Here is a 21,069-nt window from a genome sequence, read left to right as displayed (position 1 = left end):
GCATACTTTAAGGAAATAAGCTTTTAAAGCAAAGGGGTGGGGAAAATACCCCCACCTCTTTAGCTGCGCAGAGTTCAGTCTTTTTTTTTTTTTTGAAATGGAGTCTCCTTCAGATGCCCAGGCTGGAGTGCAGTGGCACGATCTCTGCTCACTGCAACTTCTGTCTCCCAGGTTCAAGCAATTCTCCTGTCTCAGCCTCCCGAGTAGCTGGGACTACAGGTGCCTGCCACCACGCCTGGCTAATTTTTGCATTTTTAGTAGCGACAGGGTTTCGCCTTGTTGGTCAGGCTGGTCTTGAACTCCTGACCTCAGGTGATCCACCTTCCTAGGCCTCCCAAAGTGCTGGCATTACAGACATCAGCCACTGTACCTGGCCTTGTTTTTTAATTTTAGACAATCGTTGGTAAGTTTAACAATGGATACTGAAAAGGATGTATTACTAGCATTGTAAGTTACTATAGTCTATGAAAATGCACTGAAGTAAAAGGTGAATTTAGGAATAATGAATTGGTACCTCTCTCCCTTCCTCGAATTTGGTTGATAAATAGGGATATCTGGCTAACAAGTTCCAGTCCAGGTGTTGCTGGTTTCCAGAAATGTTCTCTTCCCTGCAGCTTTCCAGTAGTCACTGTTATGTTGTGTGGCAAATGATTAACTCTCACCTCGGACTTTGCATGCCTGCTTTTAAGTATGATGGGATTCAGTCTTGGAATGGAAAAAATACAAAAGTCACCTTAAGTCTTACAGTGCAAGGGTTTTAATAGTCCACACTAAAATAGGCTGTACAGTTTTGTAGTTTACCATTCAAAGCAATCCTGCCTTATTTTAAAATGCTTCTCCCCCACTCCTTCACTTAAGGTATAAGTCTACCCCTAAAGTGCATTTCTCAGGCATTAAAAACAGCACTGTGATTTGCTTTCCACAGAGTCCTAAATAACAGCCACCTTCTTCATTTGAGAGGCTACAGAGTTCAAGCTGAGCTGTGACAGGAGCCAGGGGGCCAGGGCCCCAGAATAGCTTTTCGAAAAAAAATAATTATGCCACCCTCCTCCGCGGCAGGTATCTTCTCTTACCACAAATAAATATTTAATGCATCCTTGGAGTCATGAAATATTGAGAACCCAATTGACACTTCAATTTCCAGAAAAATAAAATCACGAAGGCATTGTGTAAATATTCTGAATTTGGTGGAATGAGACAACACGTAAGGGGGCGGGCCTGAAGTCTCGGGTTTGGAACTGGGGGTTTGGGGTACTGCTGGGTAGGCAGTCCTGGAGCGCGCAGGCTATTGGGCTACTGCTTGTCCTCGTGGGGGTCACCAGGAAAGCCTGCCTCCTCCGGGGACCTGCCCGCCTCCGGGAGCAGCGTGGCGCGCACTTTCCTCTTCTCCTTAAAGCGGCCGGAGCGCGAGATCTTCAAATTGCGGCGGCTGCTGCCGGATTTGTCCCCGTATAACTTGTCTGGTTTGGGGGGCTCGCCGGCGCCCCCGAGGAGATTGGGGTGCTGGTTCTCCCGGGAGCTGCTGGTCCAGTCCGGGCTGGGCGGCGCAGGTGGCGTGGGCTCCCCGGGAGCGGGCTGGGCGGGAGGCTGCACCCCCACTGAGGCTTCCTTGCTTTTCTTTCTGCTGTTGGTGAGCGATTTCCACCAGGGGCCCGAGCTGCCAGCACCGCCGCTGTCGGCCATGGCCGGAGGGCCTAGGGGCTCCCGGCACCCAGATGGAAGGGCCAAAGCGGCCCCTTTCTGCACGTGGTCTCCGGCCGTTCACTCCACCCTTTCCCCGGCTTGCCACACGTGGGCTGCGGGGTGGATGCTGAGGCAGCGGCCTGTGCTGGGGAAGAAAACAAAACTTGGTTACTGGGTTGGTTGAAGTCACGTGCCCCCCCCAGTCCCATTTCCTCCCTTATGCTGTCTGGCATCGGATCGGCTAGGGTCGGAGCGACCCAATCCCGTAGCCACGTAGCCCACATTAGCATTAGACGCCACTGCGCCCCATAGGGTGCTGGCGGAAGTGTCTTCCAGGGCACCATCACCTGGTCTCTAGGCTGAGCCTTGAACTCTTTGGCTTCAACCTTTGCCTTTCCTTCAGGGGAAGTGCAGTGCAGTGGTCAGCGTGCCCGGGGGACCCAAGGGACGTTCCCACCCCTCTGGATCAACCCGTCTCTAGAGGGAAAATGACCGCCCTGTCCACACTGCTTGACTGTAGATGGACGCCAAAAGGTGACCCATCCGACCCAGGGCGGCCTCCCTTTGGATAAGCACCTGGGAGGAGGGCGCTGGGAACCAAGTGCATCCTCTCTACAGGTGAACGGTATTAATTAGTCCATGGTCAAACAGTCACGAAATTTCCCTCCAAGATTTGCCCCCATCGACTTTCGTCCCAGGAGCCTTTTCGATGAGATACTTAGGAGAATTTATATCCCAGTAGGAGAGAAGGACAAGCTTATGATATTTGTTTTGGTTCTTTTAAATTCTGCTTTTGACCACTTATGCCTTGTGACTTTCAAAGAAGCATGTCTAGACTTAACTTCCCTTGAAAAACCGCCATCCTAATTCTTCCTTTTACTCCCCAGAGCCCAATCTTGCGTCTTTTTGAAGTCACCCCCGGCTGACGGTTGAGATGAAGCCAAGTATCAAATGGCCTCTTCCCTTAGTTTTGTATTAAAATATGCACCGAGTCTGTACGACGCAACTCAACTCTGGAGAATTTCAGTTACAAAATAAAGGCTTCTCTTCTTTTCCTTGTGCAATTCCCTTCTCCCAAGGAGAAAGAACGCAACAAGGAACTCCGAAACAATGTGCTTCTTCCCCAAGCTTCTAAGACCCCCCCCTCTGAAGAGCGAAAGGCCGCTTCTGAGCACTTAGGTGCGGGTACAGCAAGCGAGACTCCCAGCCCACTTTCTGTGCGGGGTCTCTTGGGCGCTGCCACCAGCAACGCGCGGGATTCGCCTGCGCCGCGGCTCACTTCCAGGTTTCCGCTCGGCTCCTTCCCAGCCCACGCGCCGGGCGCTCCTGGGATTGGCGATCGCGCTGGAGAGGGAAACTTCGGCGGTGTTTGTTGTAGGAGGTTCTCCTCCCGGAACCGCCAGGGAGAGGAAGTCTGATCGCCTACGGGAGGCGGCGGGGCGGCCTCGGCTGCGCCCCGAAACCGCAACACCGGCTCCTCCCCAGGATGCCCTGAGGACACACTCGGGCAGCGACTTGAAAACAATACAAGAAAAAACGGCCAAAAGTTCTTTCGGTACAAAAGGCACCCACGCCCTCAGGCACAATTAGCAACTGCGTCTGCAAACATCCCATTCCCTCCTACTTTGCAGATCGGAAAAGCAACCCGTACCCCCAAGTCATTTACTAACAGTGGTGGTAAGGTGTCCTGATGCTGCTTCCTCTCCTCTAACCTACATTTTCTTCTTCACAATCATCAACTTTGTGAGCACGGAAGGGCTTTGTACGAATTGCGCAAGGAAAAGATGGCAAATTACGCAAAAGTACAGAAAACGGAGTCCTGGAGCGTCCGTGGTTTTCAGCCTCTCTTAGGGCTCCGGGAGGCGGGTACCTGGGAGGTACCAGGCAGCACCCCAGGGTAACCCCCGGGGCCAGGCTCTGTCTCGGCGGACGCCGAACCACCCCCAGTCGCTCACCTGCTCGGGCTTAACAGGACCCGGAGGCCTCGCGCGGTGAACGCGGCCGAGAGCACGAAGGGGGCGCGCTCGGGTCAACCTGGAAGCCGGGGCTCGAGTCCCTGGGCGCGGACTTGGAGAGATCAGGCTTCTGGAAAGTGTACAGGTCGGAATTCCCGCAGCCCAGCTAAATCAAGTGCTGCTGCTGGTCTCCTCTGGCACCTCCAATTTCTGCGCGCTGCGGCGGAAGCCCGGGGCTCGCAGCGCAGTCTGTTCTGGTCGGAGGGGGCGGCGGCGAGGGGCCGCCAGACTCGCTGCCCGGGTGGAAGGTCCAGGCCGGCTTTCCGGGCTAGTAGTGTTTCATTCGCCGGCGCGTCCCTCTTCCCTGCTAGCACCGCCCGGGAGCCGGCTGAGAGATGGGACCCTGGCTGTTCACTCCGGCGCATCGAACTTGCCTACGCGTCCGTAGGAACGCAAAAAAGACATCTGCCCACCTGCTGGTTATTTGCCAAGTGATTCGGGAAACCAGAACCCTGGGGCAGCTGGGGGAGAAGAGAAAATAACCCAGGAGGCGGTCACCGCTGCCACAGGTGCAGGTAGGAACTTCGCGTTCCCACCCTCCAGGGGAGGAGATTGGATCAGGCGCCAGCCTTGAGGTGTCTGATTGGAGAAAAGCTGTGCAGCGCCGCTCCCCCGACCGACTCCTTGAGAAGAAACGGCGGAGACCTGAGACCGGGAGGCCGAGGCTGTAGGTGGGCTCCGCTGGGTAAAAGTTGCCGCAGCAGCTGTCCCTTGGCCCCATCCCGATTTATTTTTCCCTCTTGCTTTCCAGGTCCCGGGATCCCAAGTTTTGTAACTAACGGGAGCGAATCCACACCCGAGCAAAATGTTTGCGAGTTTCAGGCGCCCTTAGTTGAAAGGCTGTATGTAACGTAATTAACAAGTCCGCTGTTTGCCAGCCAGGCGCCGTTGCAGGCGCTTTCTGTGGATTGTCATTTATTTCTCACAGCAACTCTAGGAGGTAGGTATTGTTATTATTATTATTCTCACTCGACAGGCGAGGAAACCCTAGCACGGGAAAATGGTTGCTCAGGGTTGCCTGTCTGGTACGTGGCAGAGCAGGGTTGGAACCCAGGGGGCCTGACTCTAGCTTCTACGGTCTTAACCACCACAACCTGCCAGTCTGAGACTCTTAACACGACTCAGTGAGGATGTGAATTTCCTTCTTTCAGGCCTGGAAGTCCATGGACAGCCACCCAACGAGGGCAGTGTAAATCCAGCCCCGAGCCACTGCAGGAAGTGAACCGGGGATTGCATTCCTGGTCACATAAGAGTACTTTTTTTTTTTTTTTTTTTTTTTTGAGACGGAGTCTCGCTCAGTCGCCGAGGCTGGACTGCAGTGGCGCGATCTCGGCTCACGGCAAGCTCCGCCTCCCGGGTTCACGCCATTCTCCTGCCTCAGCCTCCCGAGTAGCTGGGACTACAGGCGCCCGCCACTGCGCCCGGCTAATTTTTTGTATTTTCAGTAGAGACGGGGTTCCCCGTGTTAGCCAGAATAGTCTCGATCTCCTGACCTCGTGATACGCCCGTCTCGGCCTCCCTCCCAAAGTGCTGGGATTACAGGCGTGAGCCACAGCGCCCGGCCAAGAGTACTTTGTATTCATTTGACATAAAGATATTGGCACAGGGCATTTTCACTAATGAAGGCAGAGGTGCAGCTTGCTTCATCTTCCAGGATGCTCTTGTTTCAAAAAACGATTTTGATGTTCCTTGAGCTCATATGCAAGCATAACTCCCCTGAAGGACTGGGTGTGGAGCAACTGAGCATCTCTGTTGTGAAAACTTTTTGCAGTATAAAAGCAGTGAAAGACAGCCGGGCAAGATGGCTCAAGCCTGTAACCCTAGCGCTTTGGAGGCCGAGGCGGGTGGATCACATGAGACCAGGAGTTTGAGACCAGCCTGGCCAATATGACAAAACCTTGTCTCTACTTAAAAATAATAATAAAAAACAAGGTGGGTGTAGTGGTGCACGCCTGTATTCCCAGCTATTGGGGAGGCTGAGGCACAAGAATCACTTGAACCTGGGAGGTGGAGTTGGCAGTGAGCCGAGATCCGGCCACTGCACTCCAGCCTGGGTGACAGAGTGAGACTCTGTCTGTAAAAAAAAAAAAAAAAAAAAAAAAGAAGTAGTGAAAAACATACTGCCTAACTCAAATAATTTGCAATGTAGAATTAGTAGAAAAAATTCTTAGAGAGTATTTCAATTTGTGAAAGATAAAAATATGAATATATGATTTACTTTTTAGTTTGGGATTCTTTGAATGTTTATGATATGCACAGCACGGGGTATTTGGAAGTCATGCATTTTTATATGTTTCTTAGGATTACTTTTAGAGCATAAACTTTCAATCACAGAACCAGGATTGAACAAAGGCAGGCCACCAACTTTGAGGGGAGAATGGGATAATTCATCATAGTGCCATTACTTTACAGATGAAATTGAATCATGGAAGAATGCCTTTATCTGAGGAGTCATCACCACTAGGGAGCTATGGAGCTGGGTTTTTACATTGTTTGTTGAGCATATGGGTGAAAATAAAAAATTCAGGAAAAGAAAATAAGTTCTGCCAACTGGCTCCTCAAGTGTGATTTTAACAAAAGGGTCAACATTTTACTAATAAACAAACCTCTACTGACTGCTGAAATTAACAAAAAAAATTGATTATTTTGCATGCCCTTTCTCATTTATATTCAGCAACTTTGAACTTAATAACAACATCTTACAAATAACCCTTGTGTACAGGGAGGACATTGAAGGAGAGACATGAAAACTGAGGAGAGATTAGCTGAGATGCAGAGTGGGTGAGCATTTCAGATGGAGGAAATAGCGTGTGAACAACTTGGAGGTGTGAAGAAATTAAGGTTTCTTGAGAGGCAAAGAGCAGGCGCGTGTGATCTGAGTGAGGAGAGGGAGCTGAAGCTGGAGAGGTGGGTGTGACCAGACCATTCAGGACCACAATCCACTAAAGAGGAAGAACATGGTAAGATTCGCAGTTAAATGTTGTGCAGTGGTGTATAAAGAATGAATGGGGCTGGGCGCGGTGGCTCATGCCTGTAATCTCAGCACTTTGGGAGGCCGAGGCAGGTGAATCACGAGGTCAAGAGATTGAGACCATCCTAGCCAACATGGTGAAACTCTCTCTACTAAAAATACAAAAATTAGCTGGGTGTGGTGGCGTCCTTCTGTAGTCCCAGCTACTCAGGAGGCTGAGGCAGGAGAATCGCTTGAACCCGGGAGGTGGAGGTTGCAGTGAGCCGAGATCGCGCCACTGCACTCCAAGCCTGGTGACAGAGTGAGACTCCATCTCAAAAAAGAATGGGCCAGGCGCAGCAGCTCACATCTGTAATCCCAGCACTTTGGGAGGCTGAAGTGGGAGGATTGCTTGAGCCCAGGTATTTGAGACCCGCCTGGGCAACATGCGGAAACCCCCATCTCTACAAAAAACAGAAGAAATCAGCTAGGTGTTGTGGTGTGAGCCCGTAGTCCCAGCTGCTTGGGTGGTGAGGTGGAAGGATCACTTGGGCCCAGGAGTTCCAGGCTGTAGTGAGCTATGATTGCACCACTGCACTCCAGCCTGGGCAACAGAGAAAGACTTAAAAAAAAAAAAAAAAAGTGGATGGTAGAGGGGACAAAATGGGGCAATCAGGATACCAGTTAGGAACTGTTGGGAGACTTTAGGTGGGATATTCTGAAGCCTGTAGTACAGTGGTGGGAGTTGATTTGGTGGGGGATGAAGATAATTAGGTGGATGCAACAGGAATGTTGGAGATAGAATCAACAGGGTACTATTTCATTTAATTCCTACAAATAAGGAGATTGAATTTGACTAGAAGCTGAGAAGGGAAATACTTTCACAGCCTTCCCTGTGACTAGGAGTGGCCATAGTGATTCAGTTTTGGCCTATGGGGCTGTAAGGAAGACTTCTGGAAATGCTTCTTTTCCAGATAAAGGACAGAACCTCCTGAGAGAACATCTTTTGCCACACCCTTGATGCTTGCATTTAAGCACAGCATGAGGATGTGACGTCTAGTGTGGCAGCAGCCAGTGAGGCAGCAGGGATGGGAATAGGAGATGTCATGCTAAGGATGATGGCATGGGAGTGTGGAAGTGTCTGGGTCCTCGATTACACCATCCATTCCCTGAGGGAACCCTGGAACCACCTACCTGTGGACTTTTAGTTTAGTGAGATCATACATATCCCTGTGGTTTAACCACAGATTTAAACAGTTTTCTGTTACTTGTAGCCAAACCCATTCCTACTTGGTAAGGACTGTTTTAGTTAGAGGAAGAGACGATATTGTCCAAAAGGGAAAAAAGGTAATATTGCCACATTTTCTTGGACTAATATGAAAAGTTCTTCCCAGAAGGAGGATTTAGTGAAATGTTAAAGTGATGGGCAAGTTTTTAGAGGCAGAGAATGCATCTGTAAAATTTTGAGTTAAGGGAATGGGTAGATAAAACATATATATAGTGCATGGATAAGTAAACTGGGGGTAAGACCAAAAGGTGAGGTTCATCAGATTATCTGAGATATCAATGTAATTTGACTTTTAAAGACAGTGTTAAACAATTAAGACTTATTTTTCTCCATTTTTGCATCTAGAACTGTTTTAATCTCTCCCCACCAAGACACACACACACACACACACACACACACACACACACACACACACACACACACACACGGTTAGTATTACAAGTATAGTTGTGTTCTGTAACTATTGATCTGGGAATCATATTGTTTGGTTCTATAAGGAGGACATGGTCTGGTCCTACAGCTCTGTATTGTTAAGCTAGACATCTTACATGATAGATGCATTTAAAAGTTGATTCATCTATTTAGTTAATAGTAGATGACTTTTAATGTTACAATATTGACATATGCTTTAACTGGACAATGCTTACATTTCTTAATTTATCTTGTCATTATTTTTCAAAAATGCATTGATGATTTGGGTGAGGACACATTTTTTCTTTTTCTTTTAAAAAATTAGCACCAGGCCTGGTGGCTCATGCCTGTAATCCCAGCACTTTGGGAGGCCGAGGCAGGCAGATCACCTGAGGTCGAAAGTTCAGGACCAGCCTGACCAACATGGAGAAACCCTGTCTCTACTAAAAATACAAAATTAGCCAGGTGTGGTGGTGCATGCCTGTAATCCCAGCTACTTGGGAGGCTGAGGCAGGAGAATCACTTGAACCTGGGAGGCGGAGGTTGTGGTGAGCCAAGATCACGCCATTGCATGCCAGCCTGGGCAACAAGAGAAAAACTCCGTCTCAAAAAAAAAATTGCTTCTTTTAAAAAATTAAATTGAACCTTTAAGTGCAATAAATATTTATACTCAAAGACAATAGAGAAGGAATTATTAGAGGGCAAGCATTGCACTAGCAATTAAAATCAGATTTTTACAGGTTAACATGGCATCTGCTCTCTTAGCAAATCTGGCATTGAATGGTAGGTTGAGAAATGTATTATCTTCCTTTGAAGCATCTGTATTGGGAACTTGGCAAAGAGAAAAACAAGATGAGAAATTTAAAGAAATATAGAAATCTAGCTAATCAAAATGAAGAAAATAAGAATCACCTATGTTCTTTTCATTCAGGGATGAGCCTGGTTAATGTTTTGGTGTTAGTCCTTTTGAGCTTTTTGCCACTTGTTTTCATGTTTACTCTTTTCATTTTTTCCTTTCCCTACCTTTCTTCATTCCTTTCTTCTATGGACTCCTCCAGCTTTTGGAAATTAGGCATGTATCTCTCCTGTCCTTTTTCTTTATAGTCATCAGTGTATGAGTAATATACGATTTCTTTTCTTCTTTCTGTGTATATGCATCAGTGTTGTGGATTTAGAGAGTGGGGATTTTACCCATGCATGAAATTGGAATCCACTTTTTACAGCATCTCATCCTGTACCTTGTCAGGTTAACACACATGCACATCTAGAAGTTCAAAAATTATAGTCACAAAACATTACTAATAATTTCAGTTCTACACATTTTCCCTGAGTACTACTTGACCTAAGCAAGGCTGATTTCTTTGCCCAATGCCACCTTTCTCTGCAATTCATCAACACCAGCTGACTCTTCCTGACCCCACTCCTAGTCCCTGTGTCTCACGAGCCCTTTCCCTGAATCATAGGTCTGCAAGTCATCAGCCTCCCTGTTCACCCGTCTTAACAAATGGTCATCCAATGTCTGTGTGATCGGTGCTGGGAATGAGGAACTCACTATCTGCTGAGTCAGCTGTCCCACAGGCGAGCACTGGGAGATAGCTGTTGGTGCCTCTTTCTTAGAGTAACAGCCCTCCTTGCCCCTCTTCCCCCTTCTCCATAGGAACCTATTGATATTTTTATTCTCCCTTTGTTAGTCCAACTCTCAGATGTGTCTTCTACACTTGCTGTCTCCATTTTCTCACCCAAACTCCAATCTGGCATCTGTACCCCTCTCCTTCTAACATGGTTTCTCTAGGGTCCCCGGGCTTATAGGACATTTATCAGTCCTCATCTGTTTGACCTATCTGCAACATCAACACTGCTGGCTCTTCCTGAAAACATTCACCGTTTTGTCTTTTCTTCTTTTTCTCTCTGGCTGCTGCTTTGTCTCCTTTCCCAGTCTATCCTCTCCTTTCCTGTCATATTATGAATAAAGCTAAGCTTTGGAGCTGTTACCATGAGACAGATACCATGGTAGGTGCTCTCCATGTATTATCTCATATAATCCTCCTAGCAACCATCCGCTATTTTACAGAGGATGTCAGTGGTACTCAGAGAGGGCAAAACAGCCTGCGGTTAGTAGAGCCAGGATCCAAAATCAGGCAACCTGACTCCAGAGCTCAAGCTTCTTAACACTTCAGGATGTTAGAGTTCTTGAGGTTCAGTCCTAAGTCCTTTTCTGGTCATCGTTGCTATGCCCATGGCTTCAGGTGTTATTTCTGTGAAGATGACTTTTGAATTTATATCTTTAGCTTGGGCTTCTCTGAATTCCAGGTCTAAGTATTTAACTAGTTCTTTGACATTTCTGCTTGACTGTCTTAAAGGCACATCAAGCTAAATAAGTGTAAAATAGGATGTCCCAACATTGTCTCCTCTTCTGCTGCCTGCCCTTATTGCAGGTCTAAGTGACTGGTACCACATCTAGCCAGTAATGCAAACCAGAAACTAAGGTGTCTGTCTTGTCCATTTGGGCTGTTATAGCGAAATACCAAACACTGGCTGGTTTACCAACAATAGAAATTTTTTTCTCATAGTTCTGGAGGCTGGGAATTAAGGTACCGCCAGATTTGGTGTCGGGTGAAGACCCATGTTCTGATTCATAGACGGCTGTCTTCTTGCTTTGTCTTCACAAAGTGAAAAGGGTGAGGGAGCTCTTTAGGTTCTCCTTTATGAGGATACTAATCCCATTCATGAAGGCTCAGCTTTCATGATCTAATCCCCTCCCAAAGGCCTCGCCTCTAAATACCATTGCATTGGGGATTAAGTTTCAACATAGGAACTTTGGGTGGACATAACCGTTCAGTCTATAGCAGTGTCCTTCTTGGTTTCTCCCTCTGCGGAGTCTCACATCCAGTGTGTCCTAAAGCCTGTCAACTCTCTTTCTTGAATGCCTCTTGCATCCAACTACCACCCTCCATTTCCGTTGCTTCTCTGTAATCTAAACTATCATCTCTCAATTGCAACCACAAAAACAACCTAACTTGAAACCCTCTGTCCACTTTTGCCCTGCTTCATCCTGTATCTTATGGTACCCAGAGTAACAATTTAACCTTATCTCCCTGCTTATAACCCCACAACAGTGCCCCCTTGCATGTGGGATAAGAAGTGACATCACTCATAAACTCCTATATAATTATATATGACCTATATAACCTAATTCTTCAGCCCCACCTCAATCCTCTCTTCCCCTCCAGCCACAGTGACCTCTGTCACCCTCAGTGAAACATTCCTTGACAATCCCCTCACCCCCAACGAAACCATATGGTACTTCCATAGCATAATTATTTAATGAAGATTGCTGTTCTTTATTCTGTGGTTTACATTTATTCTATTTTTGCTGTTTATTCCTTCTTGTATCTCGTAGTTTCTATCTGAGAATACTTCTCTCTGAAATATTGGCAAGTGAGGATTGGCTGGTGGTGAGCTCTTTTTAGCTGCTGTCTGATATTTTGTCCTAATACTGATACGATATTTTTGTTGTGTATAGAATTTTAGGTTGGCAGTTATTTTCTTTTAGTACATTGAATATACATTATTTCACTGTCTTTAGGCTTACATTATTTCTGCTGAGAGGTCAGCTGTCAATTTGTCCCTCTTTTGAAGGTGACTGGTACTTTCTTTTTTCCCTCTGCTGCTATTAAGATATTTTTTCTCCTTGCCTTAGGTTTTCTTTAGTATCACTGTAATGTGTCTAAGTATGGATTTCTTTTTATTTTTATACCGTTTGGGATTGTATGCTGCTTTTTTTCTCTTCAGAATTTAAGACTTTATTTTCCTCTTCAATTTAAAGTAGAAGTACATTATAGTGTAGATCAGTTTCTTTTGCATAATTACGCATTTCAAGAATCTTCCACTTCTTTATACTTTCTTTAAAAAAAAAAGAGACAGGTGTCTTGCTGTGTTGCCCAGCTGGTCTTGAACTCCTGTCCTCAAGCAATCTTCCCACCTTGGCCTCTCAAAGTGTTGGGATTACAGGAATGAGCTACTGTACCTGGTCTGCTTTTTAATATTTTTCATGTTTTAAAAAATACATATGTTGCAATTAAGATTAAGTTTGGCTATTAAAGAGTGACTTAAGAGAGTAGGTCATTTCTCTCTCATGTAAAAGAAGGCCAGAAGTAAGCAGTGGCAATTTCTTTTCTGCCTGAGCAGCAGCAGTAGTCACAGGTTTAGAATGACATTGACACTCACAGGACCCAATAAGCCTTGTGGCATCCAATTTGACACCCTGTTCATTTAACTTTGCAAGATACAGAACAAGAAACAGCACAACAACATGGCAGCATGAGGCTTATTTCAGCAGAAGGCTTTACTCCAGCCTGCCAAGTGTCAGCTCAGGTATAAGGAAACAAGATCATCTGGTGGGTGCAGAAGCCACCTGGCTTGGAAGCTTCATGCTCCATGAGAACTAATACCTGTTGAGATAGCCCATGACTGTAATTTCCAGGAATCTTTGCAATGAGGAACACTACGCTTAAGGAATCTCAAAACTCATGTTTTTCAATGGGCACTTATAGTACGTGTCATAGTCTTCTTGGTCCAGATACAGTTTACCAATAAGGGATCATCTTTAATCATAAAGATGATCCAGTATTGCCTAGTATCACAGTTGACATTCCATTATTACCTTGCCTAGTAGGCTTCCAGAGAAATGATGATGAAAGGCAAAGTCATTTTACCAGGGAAGAGAAAGGGTTTTGTTAACCCTTTACTCAGAGCAGTCCAGGGCAGTCTCACATAATCTGGACCCAATCTTCTATCCTGCTGCTCTGCCACTCAAGGGTTTATTTCCAAGGTTGCTTTAAAGCCCAAGAATCCTGCTGGAGTTCTAGCCACCACATCCATGTTCTAGCAGAAAGAAAGAGAAAATGAGCCTACCTACTTCCTCTTATGCCTTTAAGTTTAAGGAAACTTTCTGGAAGCATCACTCAACACCTCTTATTTTTTTCTTGAGACAGGGTCTCACTCTGTTGCCCAGGCTTGAGTGCAGTGGTGTGATCACAGCTCACTGCAGCCTCAACCTCCCACGCTCAAACAATCCTCCTACTTTAGCCTCCAGAATAGCTGGAACTACAGGCGTGCCCCACTATGCCTGGCTAATTTTTGTATTTTTTGTAGAGACAGAGTTTCGCCATGTTCACTAGGCTGGTCTTGAACTTCTGAGCTCAAGTGTTCTGCTCATCTTGACCTCCCGAAGTGTTGAGATTACAGGTGTGAGCCACCAGGCCTGGCCCAACACTTCTAATTCCATGTCAATGGCCAGAACTTAGTCATATGGCCACATGAATCTATGGGGAAAGTGGGCACATTGCTAGTCTGAATAAGTTCTGGGATTCTGTTACAAAAAGAAACAGGGAGAACAGATAATTGAGTCAGGCAGTTAGCAGTCTCTCCTATACATATATATGGTGGGAACAATAGCTTCTTATTAAATGCTGACATTAGGCTAGGCAAAGTGGCTCAAGCTTGTAATCCCAGAGCTTTGGGAGGTTAAGGTGGGAGGATTGCTTGAGGCCAGGACTTCAAGACTAGCTTGGGCAACATAGTAAGACCCTGTCTCTACAAAAAAAAAAAAAAGAAAGAAAGAAAAAATTACCTGGCATGATGGCATGCACTTGTACTTCCCAGCTACTCGAGAGGCCAAAGCAGGAAGATTGCTTGAATCCAAGAGTTCAGGCTTCAGTGAGCTATGATGGCACCGCTGCACTCCAGCCTAGGTGACACAGTGAGACCATGTCTCAAAAAAAAAAAAAAAAAAAAAAATGCTGGTATGGTTTGGCTGTGTCCCCACCCAAATCTCATCTTGAATTTTAGCTCCTATAATCCCCACATGTGGTGGGAGGGACCTGGTGGGAGGTAATTGAATTATAGAGTGGGTTTTTCCTGTGCTGTTCTTATGATTGTGAATAAGCCTCATGAGATCTGATGGTTTTATAAAGGGCAGTTCATCTGCACATGGTCTCTTGCCTGCTGCCATGGAAGATATGCCTTTGTTCCTCCTTCACCTTCCATCATGATTGTGAGGCTTCCCCAGTCATGTGGAACTGTGAGTCCATTATACCTCTTTTTCTTTATAAATTACCCAGTCTCAGGTATGTCTTTATTCGTAGTGTGAGAATGGACTAATACAAAAGCTGAGACTAAAAAAGTCATATAAAACCTGGGAAGATATATGTGCTTATGATTTGAAAATGCTTTTTATCAAGGGAAGTTGTTTTCCAATTAAATACAAGATTTTTTGAAGAAAAAAATTCCTCCTCCAGAGCATTAGTTCTCTAACCCGTTAAAATACTTACATCTCCATCAATTGTGAGATGTGATTAATGTGAGGTGTGTTTTAACTATTAATTTCACCTAGGCTAAACTAGGTGAAATTGCTGTTTTTTGTAGTCAGATACAAATATTGACAATTTCATACAGCTCAACCTATAATAAAGTATCTATATTTGTGAATAATTTACTTAAAAATACAAATTATCACAGATTTAGGTTACTGCCCTAATAAAATCATGATTACAGTTGAATTCCAGCAATCTTGCTCAAGTGAAAAAAGAGTGGATTGACGGCTGGAATATTAGGAATTGTACCTTTATCTTTAAGCACTTCAAAATTCTTTTTCTGTTTCTAGATAAAATACATATTATAGTAGACTGAAAAATGGTCTCCCAAAAGATTTCCATGCCCCAGTCCCTAGTTTTATGCCTGTATATGTTAAATTACACAGCAAAAGAGACTTTGCAGATGGAATTAAGGTTATAGACCTTAAAATAGAGAAATTATTCAAGTGGGCCCAATGTAATCATAATCAAATGGACCTTTAAAAGTGGAATAGAAGACAAAAGGGTAGGTCAGAGAGAGGTATGATGAGGAAGTAACAGGAAAGGGGACATGACCCACCATTGCTAGCTCTGAAGAAAAGGAGACCATGAGCCAAGAAATGCGGGCAGCCTCTGGAAGCTAGAAATGGCCCTCCGCTGGCAGACAGCAAGGAAATGAGACTTTGATTCTTCAACTGTAAAGAACTGAATTCTGCCAACAACTGACTAAGCAAGGAAATGGATTTATGGCCCCCTACCCTGCCCCCAGCCTCCATAAAGGAATGCAGTCCCGCCAGCATCTTGAATTTAGCTCAGTTAAGACCAGTGTCAGATTTCCGACCTACAAAACTATGATGATACATTCTGTTGTTTTCAGCCACGGAGTTTGTGGTCATTTGTAACAGCTACAATAGAAAACTTACGTACTTACCTTAGTAAAACCTTGAATTTAAAGGACTCATCAGAGAACTGTCCCTAAAGTCATTTAAGCTGAATTTAAAAAAATTCAATTCTTGTCTGGTCCTGAGTGATTCTGGTAAAATAAGCTGTGATGTGACTGGATATGTGTGTATAGCCAACAAAACACAATAAAATAGTGAACAGCTGAAAGCTATACAGCTGGATATCTTCATATAAGAACACCAGAAAGCTCATAATGCATTATTATGAGAAACATTTCATTAGGAGTGACTTCTAAGGCAACATCTTAAGTTTCTATAAACACAGAAGCTTCTGTCTCAGAAGGGATGTCATGAGGAGGACCAGAATCCTCTATGTCCACGTGCAGCGGCTTCTCCTGTTCACAACTCAGGTTTGAACTGTCTTTCATTTGAATCTTCCTTCCAATTCCAAAGGTTTATCTGAGGCCAAAGCTATCACTTCTTCATCTTCATTTTTATGTAGAAAACTACAAATCATGTTGGGTCTAGAGGAGAAATCCTTATCCTTGATTTACAGCCATTCCACCTCACCTGTTTTCTCCTCCTTCCTTCTCTGTCAGAAGAGTTCTTGTCATGCTGACATCTTCCATGTATGGCACTTGTATTTTAGCACTGTGTACTCCTTGCCCTCTCTATCCACATGTTCAACATTTTCTTCAAATGTGACACACGTCCCAAGAGTGTCTTCAGACTCCCCAGCCAAGACATAGCTGTCCACTTGCAGAAAGGGCCTCTTGGTGTCAATTCTCAAAATTTTGCATTTATTATCACATTTCGAGAGAAAGTCTGAATCAATAATTCCTGATAATTCCATGAGAACCAACTGTTCTCCCTCCTCCTTTATCCTCTTCTCCATCCTCTGGATTCTGTTCCTCTGCTACTGCCATGGTCCCACAGCTCTGGATTATAGGCTTCTTATTTCAGTTTTAGAAAATTTTCAACTATTATCTCTTCAAACATACTCTCTGCCCCATTCTATTCTTTATTTTTATTTTTTATTTTTTATTTTTTTTGAGACAGAGTCTCACTCTTTCACCCAGGCTGGAGTGTAGTGGCGCAATCACGGCTTACTGCAGCCTCGACCTCCTGGGCTTAGTCGATCTTCCCACCTCAGCCTCCTGAGTAGCTGGGACTACAGGCACAAGGCGCCAAACCTGGCTAATTTGTTGTACTTTCTGTAGAGACAGGGTTTTGCCATGTTGCCCAGGCTGTTCTTGATCCCCTTGGACCAAGCAATCTGCTAGCCTTGGTCTCCCAGAGTGCTGGGATTACAGGTGTGAGACACCCAGCCTGGCCTTCTTTCTTTTCTTTTTCTGGAATCCCAATTAGACATTTGTTACACCTTCTCAGTCTCCCCTACCATGCTTCTTAACCTACTCTTTTTTATTTTTTGCCTTCTTTGATGCATTCTAGAGAATTCTTTCTGATCTATGTGACAGTTCATTAATTCTGTCTTCTGTTGCATCTAAATATCTGTTAAATTCCTTCATTAATTTATACATTTTAACTTTTTCTTTTCTAAATGTTCTATCTAGTCTTATTTCAAATATGTTAGGACGCTATACTTTTCTATTCCTTGAAGATATTTTTTAACTTGTATTTTTAAACTTTAAACATACTAAACAGTTATTTTATAATCTTTGGCTGATAAATTTAAAAATCTGAAGTCTTTGAAGGTGTTTCTTTGGTCTTTTTTTTTTTTTTCCTGCCAGTTTCCACTCATAGGGTCTTGTTTCTTGATATTCTTAGATACTATTTTGTGTTCCTCATTCTACTTTAAAAATTATTTTTGGAAAATTTAAGGCCTAAGACAAAGGTGACTTACTCTAGAAAGGATTTTCAAGAGGTTAGGGGAGTTACCAGACATGAACACTGAGTTTGTGGCTTGAGGTTTCTTGGACAAAACAACTGATCCATAGGAGCACTGCTAGTCCATAGTCACACCCTCCCAGGGATCAGTCCATTCATTTTTCCCTCCCCTACAACCTCCAGATCTTTTTTGTGCCAAAGTAACTTAACTGTCTGTGCAGTCTTGTGGGTGGATATGGGTATGGTTTACTTGTGGTTTGCCTATACCCTGATTTAGGAGAATCTCCTATTAATCTATTTTTGGTTAACCTTGGGTTTAATTGGTCGCTTTTGCTCCAGGGACTGTCAAAACTGGAGTTGCTTCTGTGCCCAGTTGTTCTCAGCAGGAGAATTCATCCAAATAACCTAGCCTGCCACTGATAGAAATGAGTGTGTTTTAATTCTATTGTAAATGGTTTGCTTGGTGTTTGTCCCATTGACTATGATTTTCTTATTTATTTGTTTATTATGAGACTCCCTCACTAGAAAGTGAGTTTCATTTTTAATGATCATTTACATGATGTTTCCTATGTATGAGGTACAGCTCCATGATAAACTGTAAACATAAAACATAATGTAAACGTTATCTCATTTAATGTTCCTAAAAGCCCTCTGAAACAGACACTATTATTATAATAGGTGAGGAAACTGAGACATCAAGAACTTACTTTATGTTCCTAAGGCCACACAGCTGGGAAGCTTAAAGGACCAGCGTTTGACCCCAGAAAGACTGGCTTCCAAGTCCCGGGACCTAACTAATCACTGTGCTGTGTGTTTCTCCATGAGTGCTAAGACATCTCACTGATGAATCTTTAGCACCTGGTGTGGCACCCAGCAATAATGGTTTTCAGTATTGTTGTATGAGTTACCATAGAATGCATACAAATCAATGCTTCATTGATTATAACACTACTGACTTGTAAAAGCAAATGTAATAAAAATGGCAAAGAATACAATTCCAATTTGTCATTACTTGTAATAATAGCTTGATTTTCTTTAATTCTGAAATGTGAGTACAACATGTAAACCAAAGTATCTGATACATTTTTGTTTTGTTGTTACCACATTGGAAGAATATTATATTGTAATGCCTTTGAAGGAGATAAAGTTGGGTGATAGGATACAGATGGGGCAGAATAATGACCTATCAGAGAATGGCTGCTGAGATTTTCTTAAATATTGTACTTAGGGAATAAATGAACGACTTGGAGGGCATGAAATCCTCGAATAAGGCTTCACAACGTGTCCATACTGTCTTAGAAAACAAAGATAATTCAACTTTGTTATTTGTTAGAAAATCATTGATGTGAGTAGAAGTCACGTGTTACCCTCCAAGGCAATGTTCTCTAGCTGATCACCTGGTTCCAGGTCAAAGCTGGGGTAGCCTAGCTCCTTTAGAAGGTGACCTGCTACCTGCTGTTGTTAATATCCCTTTTCAAAGCACTGATTTGGTTATGCTCCATTTGCCAGGTCTTATTTTCTCTCTTGTGGTTTGTCAATGTGTCAGCACATTACGTCACAGGTGCACAGGTAGAAGGTAGATATCTGATGGAAGGGTAACATGATGCAGGAAATGAATCTTTTGGTTTCCTAACCTGCATCAAGGCCAATGTCAGATGGACATAGTTGGCAGGACTTAAAACATGGCTGCTTTCCTAAGTCACAGGCTGTCGGGAGGCTCAGCAAAGTTTTGGGAGCTCATCTTTGCTCAGTGCTACCACAGGTGAATCTCATACTGTGCACTCTCACTTAGCATCAGGCTCATGCATTTGGTGTAACTGTGCTTATCTAGAGAGAGGAGCTGCTTTAGCTGCACTGATAGACCTTTTATTATAATAGTACATTTTGAATTTTTACGATGGGCTTCCCACTTCTAATGGCCAGAGCTACCATAAGAGATAGGAACTACCAGTCCTACAGTTTTATCTGTGAAAGTTGAAGCCATTTGTTTACGGTTAAAGGACCAGAAGAGGTGGAGTTATGTTGGTTAGGTTTGTGTTACTCTGCCCCTGATATGGTGTTCTTCTAATATGGATATTCAAATCTCATGCTGGCATTTAGTTAATCACCACATTAATAAACATTTGTTAGTATGAAGGCTATTACATCAAAAGAAATGTAGTATTTTTAAAATTCTAGTAGATCATTGTCTTCTAAGTTTCTTACTGAAAATAATGCTAAGTCATATGTGGCTGCTTAAGTATTAAGCCCTATGGAATCATAGGGCACTCAAAACAAAGCTCAAATTAACTCTAGGAATTGTAATTACATACTTTTTTTGTGAAAAGAATCGATGGTTGGTTTGAATTACTAGCTGTGTGGCTTTGGGAAAATTACTTAATATCTTTAGGCTCTGGTTTCCTTATCTGTAAAGTGGGTATGATACCATCTACTTTTCTGAGTGGTTGCCAGAATTAAAGTACACAATGCATTTATTAAAGTCCCTAGCACAGTACCTGACACATAATAAGCACCAGTAAATGTCCATTTCTCTTTGACTAATGTCTTACATTGGCTGTGTGGGAAAAGTATGTGAACAAACTCTATACATCAATCCATTCTAAGTGCTTTTTGGAAGTAATGGTAGAAAGTCTTACAGAACACTGTCATTATTGTAGTTTGGGGCCAGTTCCTCCCCGACTCCCAATAACATAACGTTAAAATTTACTGTAGAATATTTAATATACAACAACTTGCTATGAATCTGTTTTCAGCAACACAACAATTAAATCAAGCAGAAGTTTTCTGTATGTGATTCCAGAATGCTCTTTATCCTTTCAGCACTAAAATTGCATTACCTGTAGCTAAAGGAGGAAGTGTGCTCAGTTGAGCTTGAAAGCAGTGGTACAAGAAAAGGATTAGCAAATTGCACGACAAAGTCCTTAGAAGTAAGGTCACCACCAGACTGTAGCTGGGGCACAAGCCAGGGAATATGTTTAATATGTGCTGCTCCATTAGTTTCTGAAATCTTAAAACATAACCTGCCTCAGTGAATCATAGCAGAAGGAGGAAAGCAACAGGAGCATCATGTCTCTGCTTTTTCAGACAACATAGCACTGATTTATTTTCAAAAATTTTTTTAAATTAAAGTAACTTATGTACATAAGTTTAAAAGTCAAATGTTATTGAAGGGCTTGGAGCAAATTATGGGGGTTTCTCCTCATCCTTTCCCTCAGTCCGCTTCTGCCATTACTTCCAACAATCTTAGCTTTTTATTTCTGGCATTTACGCATCTCCGTATTTCTAAATTACATGTGTGTCACGCTTTCTTTTGATTTATCAATATGAGCCATTCTGTAAACATTCTATAATGATATTTAAGAGTTTAATTTTCTCATACCACCACGACTTCTGCCTCCCTTCTCCCGTATTCCCACTAGAGAATATATCACAACGTTTGCGTAATTGACTATTCAATGTTTGTAATATTGTGCCCATGCAAATATTGCTTAGGCTAAGCACTGTAGTGTGTAGATGTATATTTACATTCTTTTTGTCTTTTTCTGAAGTTAATGATGTCTTTTTTTTTTCCTTTCAGTTTGCTTGTCTTTGTCCCTATTTCTACCCCTTTCACACCTTA

The 21,069-nt window shown here is 43.7% G+C and overlaps 1 protein-coding gene and 1 pseudogene across 2 annotated transcripts; both read right to left on the bottom strand.

Annotated features, from left to right (window-relative positions):
• Window positions 1-243: 243 nt before the first annotated feature.
• PRR15 (proline rich 15) lies at window positions 244-4,208 on the bottom strand. Of its 2 annotated transcripts, none has more exons than XM_008960010.6 (2): window positions 2,260-4,208; window positions 244-1,828 (listed from the first exon to the last, which is right to left on the bottom strand). In XM_008960010.6, exon 2 carries the CDS (start codon window positions 1,681-1,683, stop codon window positions 1,294-1,296), a length of 390 nt encoding a protein of 129 aa, XP_008958258.1. In that variant the 5' UTR covers window positions 1,684-1,828; window positions 2,260-4,208; the 3' UTR covers window positions 244-1,293. The 2 variants fall into 2 exon arrangements, with proteins under 2 accessions (XP_008958258.1, XP_003807932.1); XM_003807884.5 differs by having other exon boundaries at window positions 3,639-4,190.
• Window positions 4,209-14,868: 10,660 nt separating this feature from the next.
• LOC117980905 (general transcription factor 3C polypeptide 6-like) lies at window positions 14,869-17,901 on the bottom strand (annotated as a pseudogene).
• Window positions 17,902-21,069: the final 3,168 nt, after the last annotated feature.

Source organism: Pan paniscus, chromosome 6 (assembly GCF_029289425.2).
Source record: "Pan paniscus chromosome 6, NHGRI_mPanPan1-v2.0_pri, whole genome shotgun sequence".
NCBI lineage: Eukaryota > Metazoa > Chordata > Mammalia > Primates > Hominidae > Pan > Pan paniscus.
This window is presented reverse-complemented; position numbering and strand designations above follow the sequence as displayed.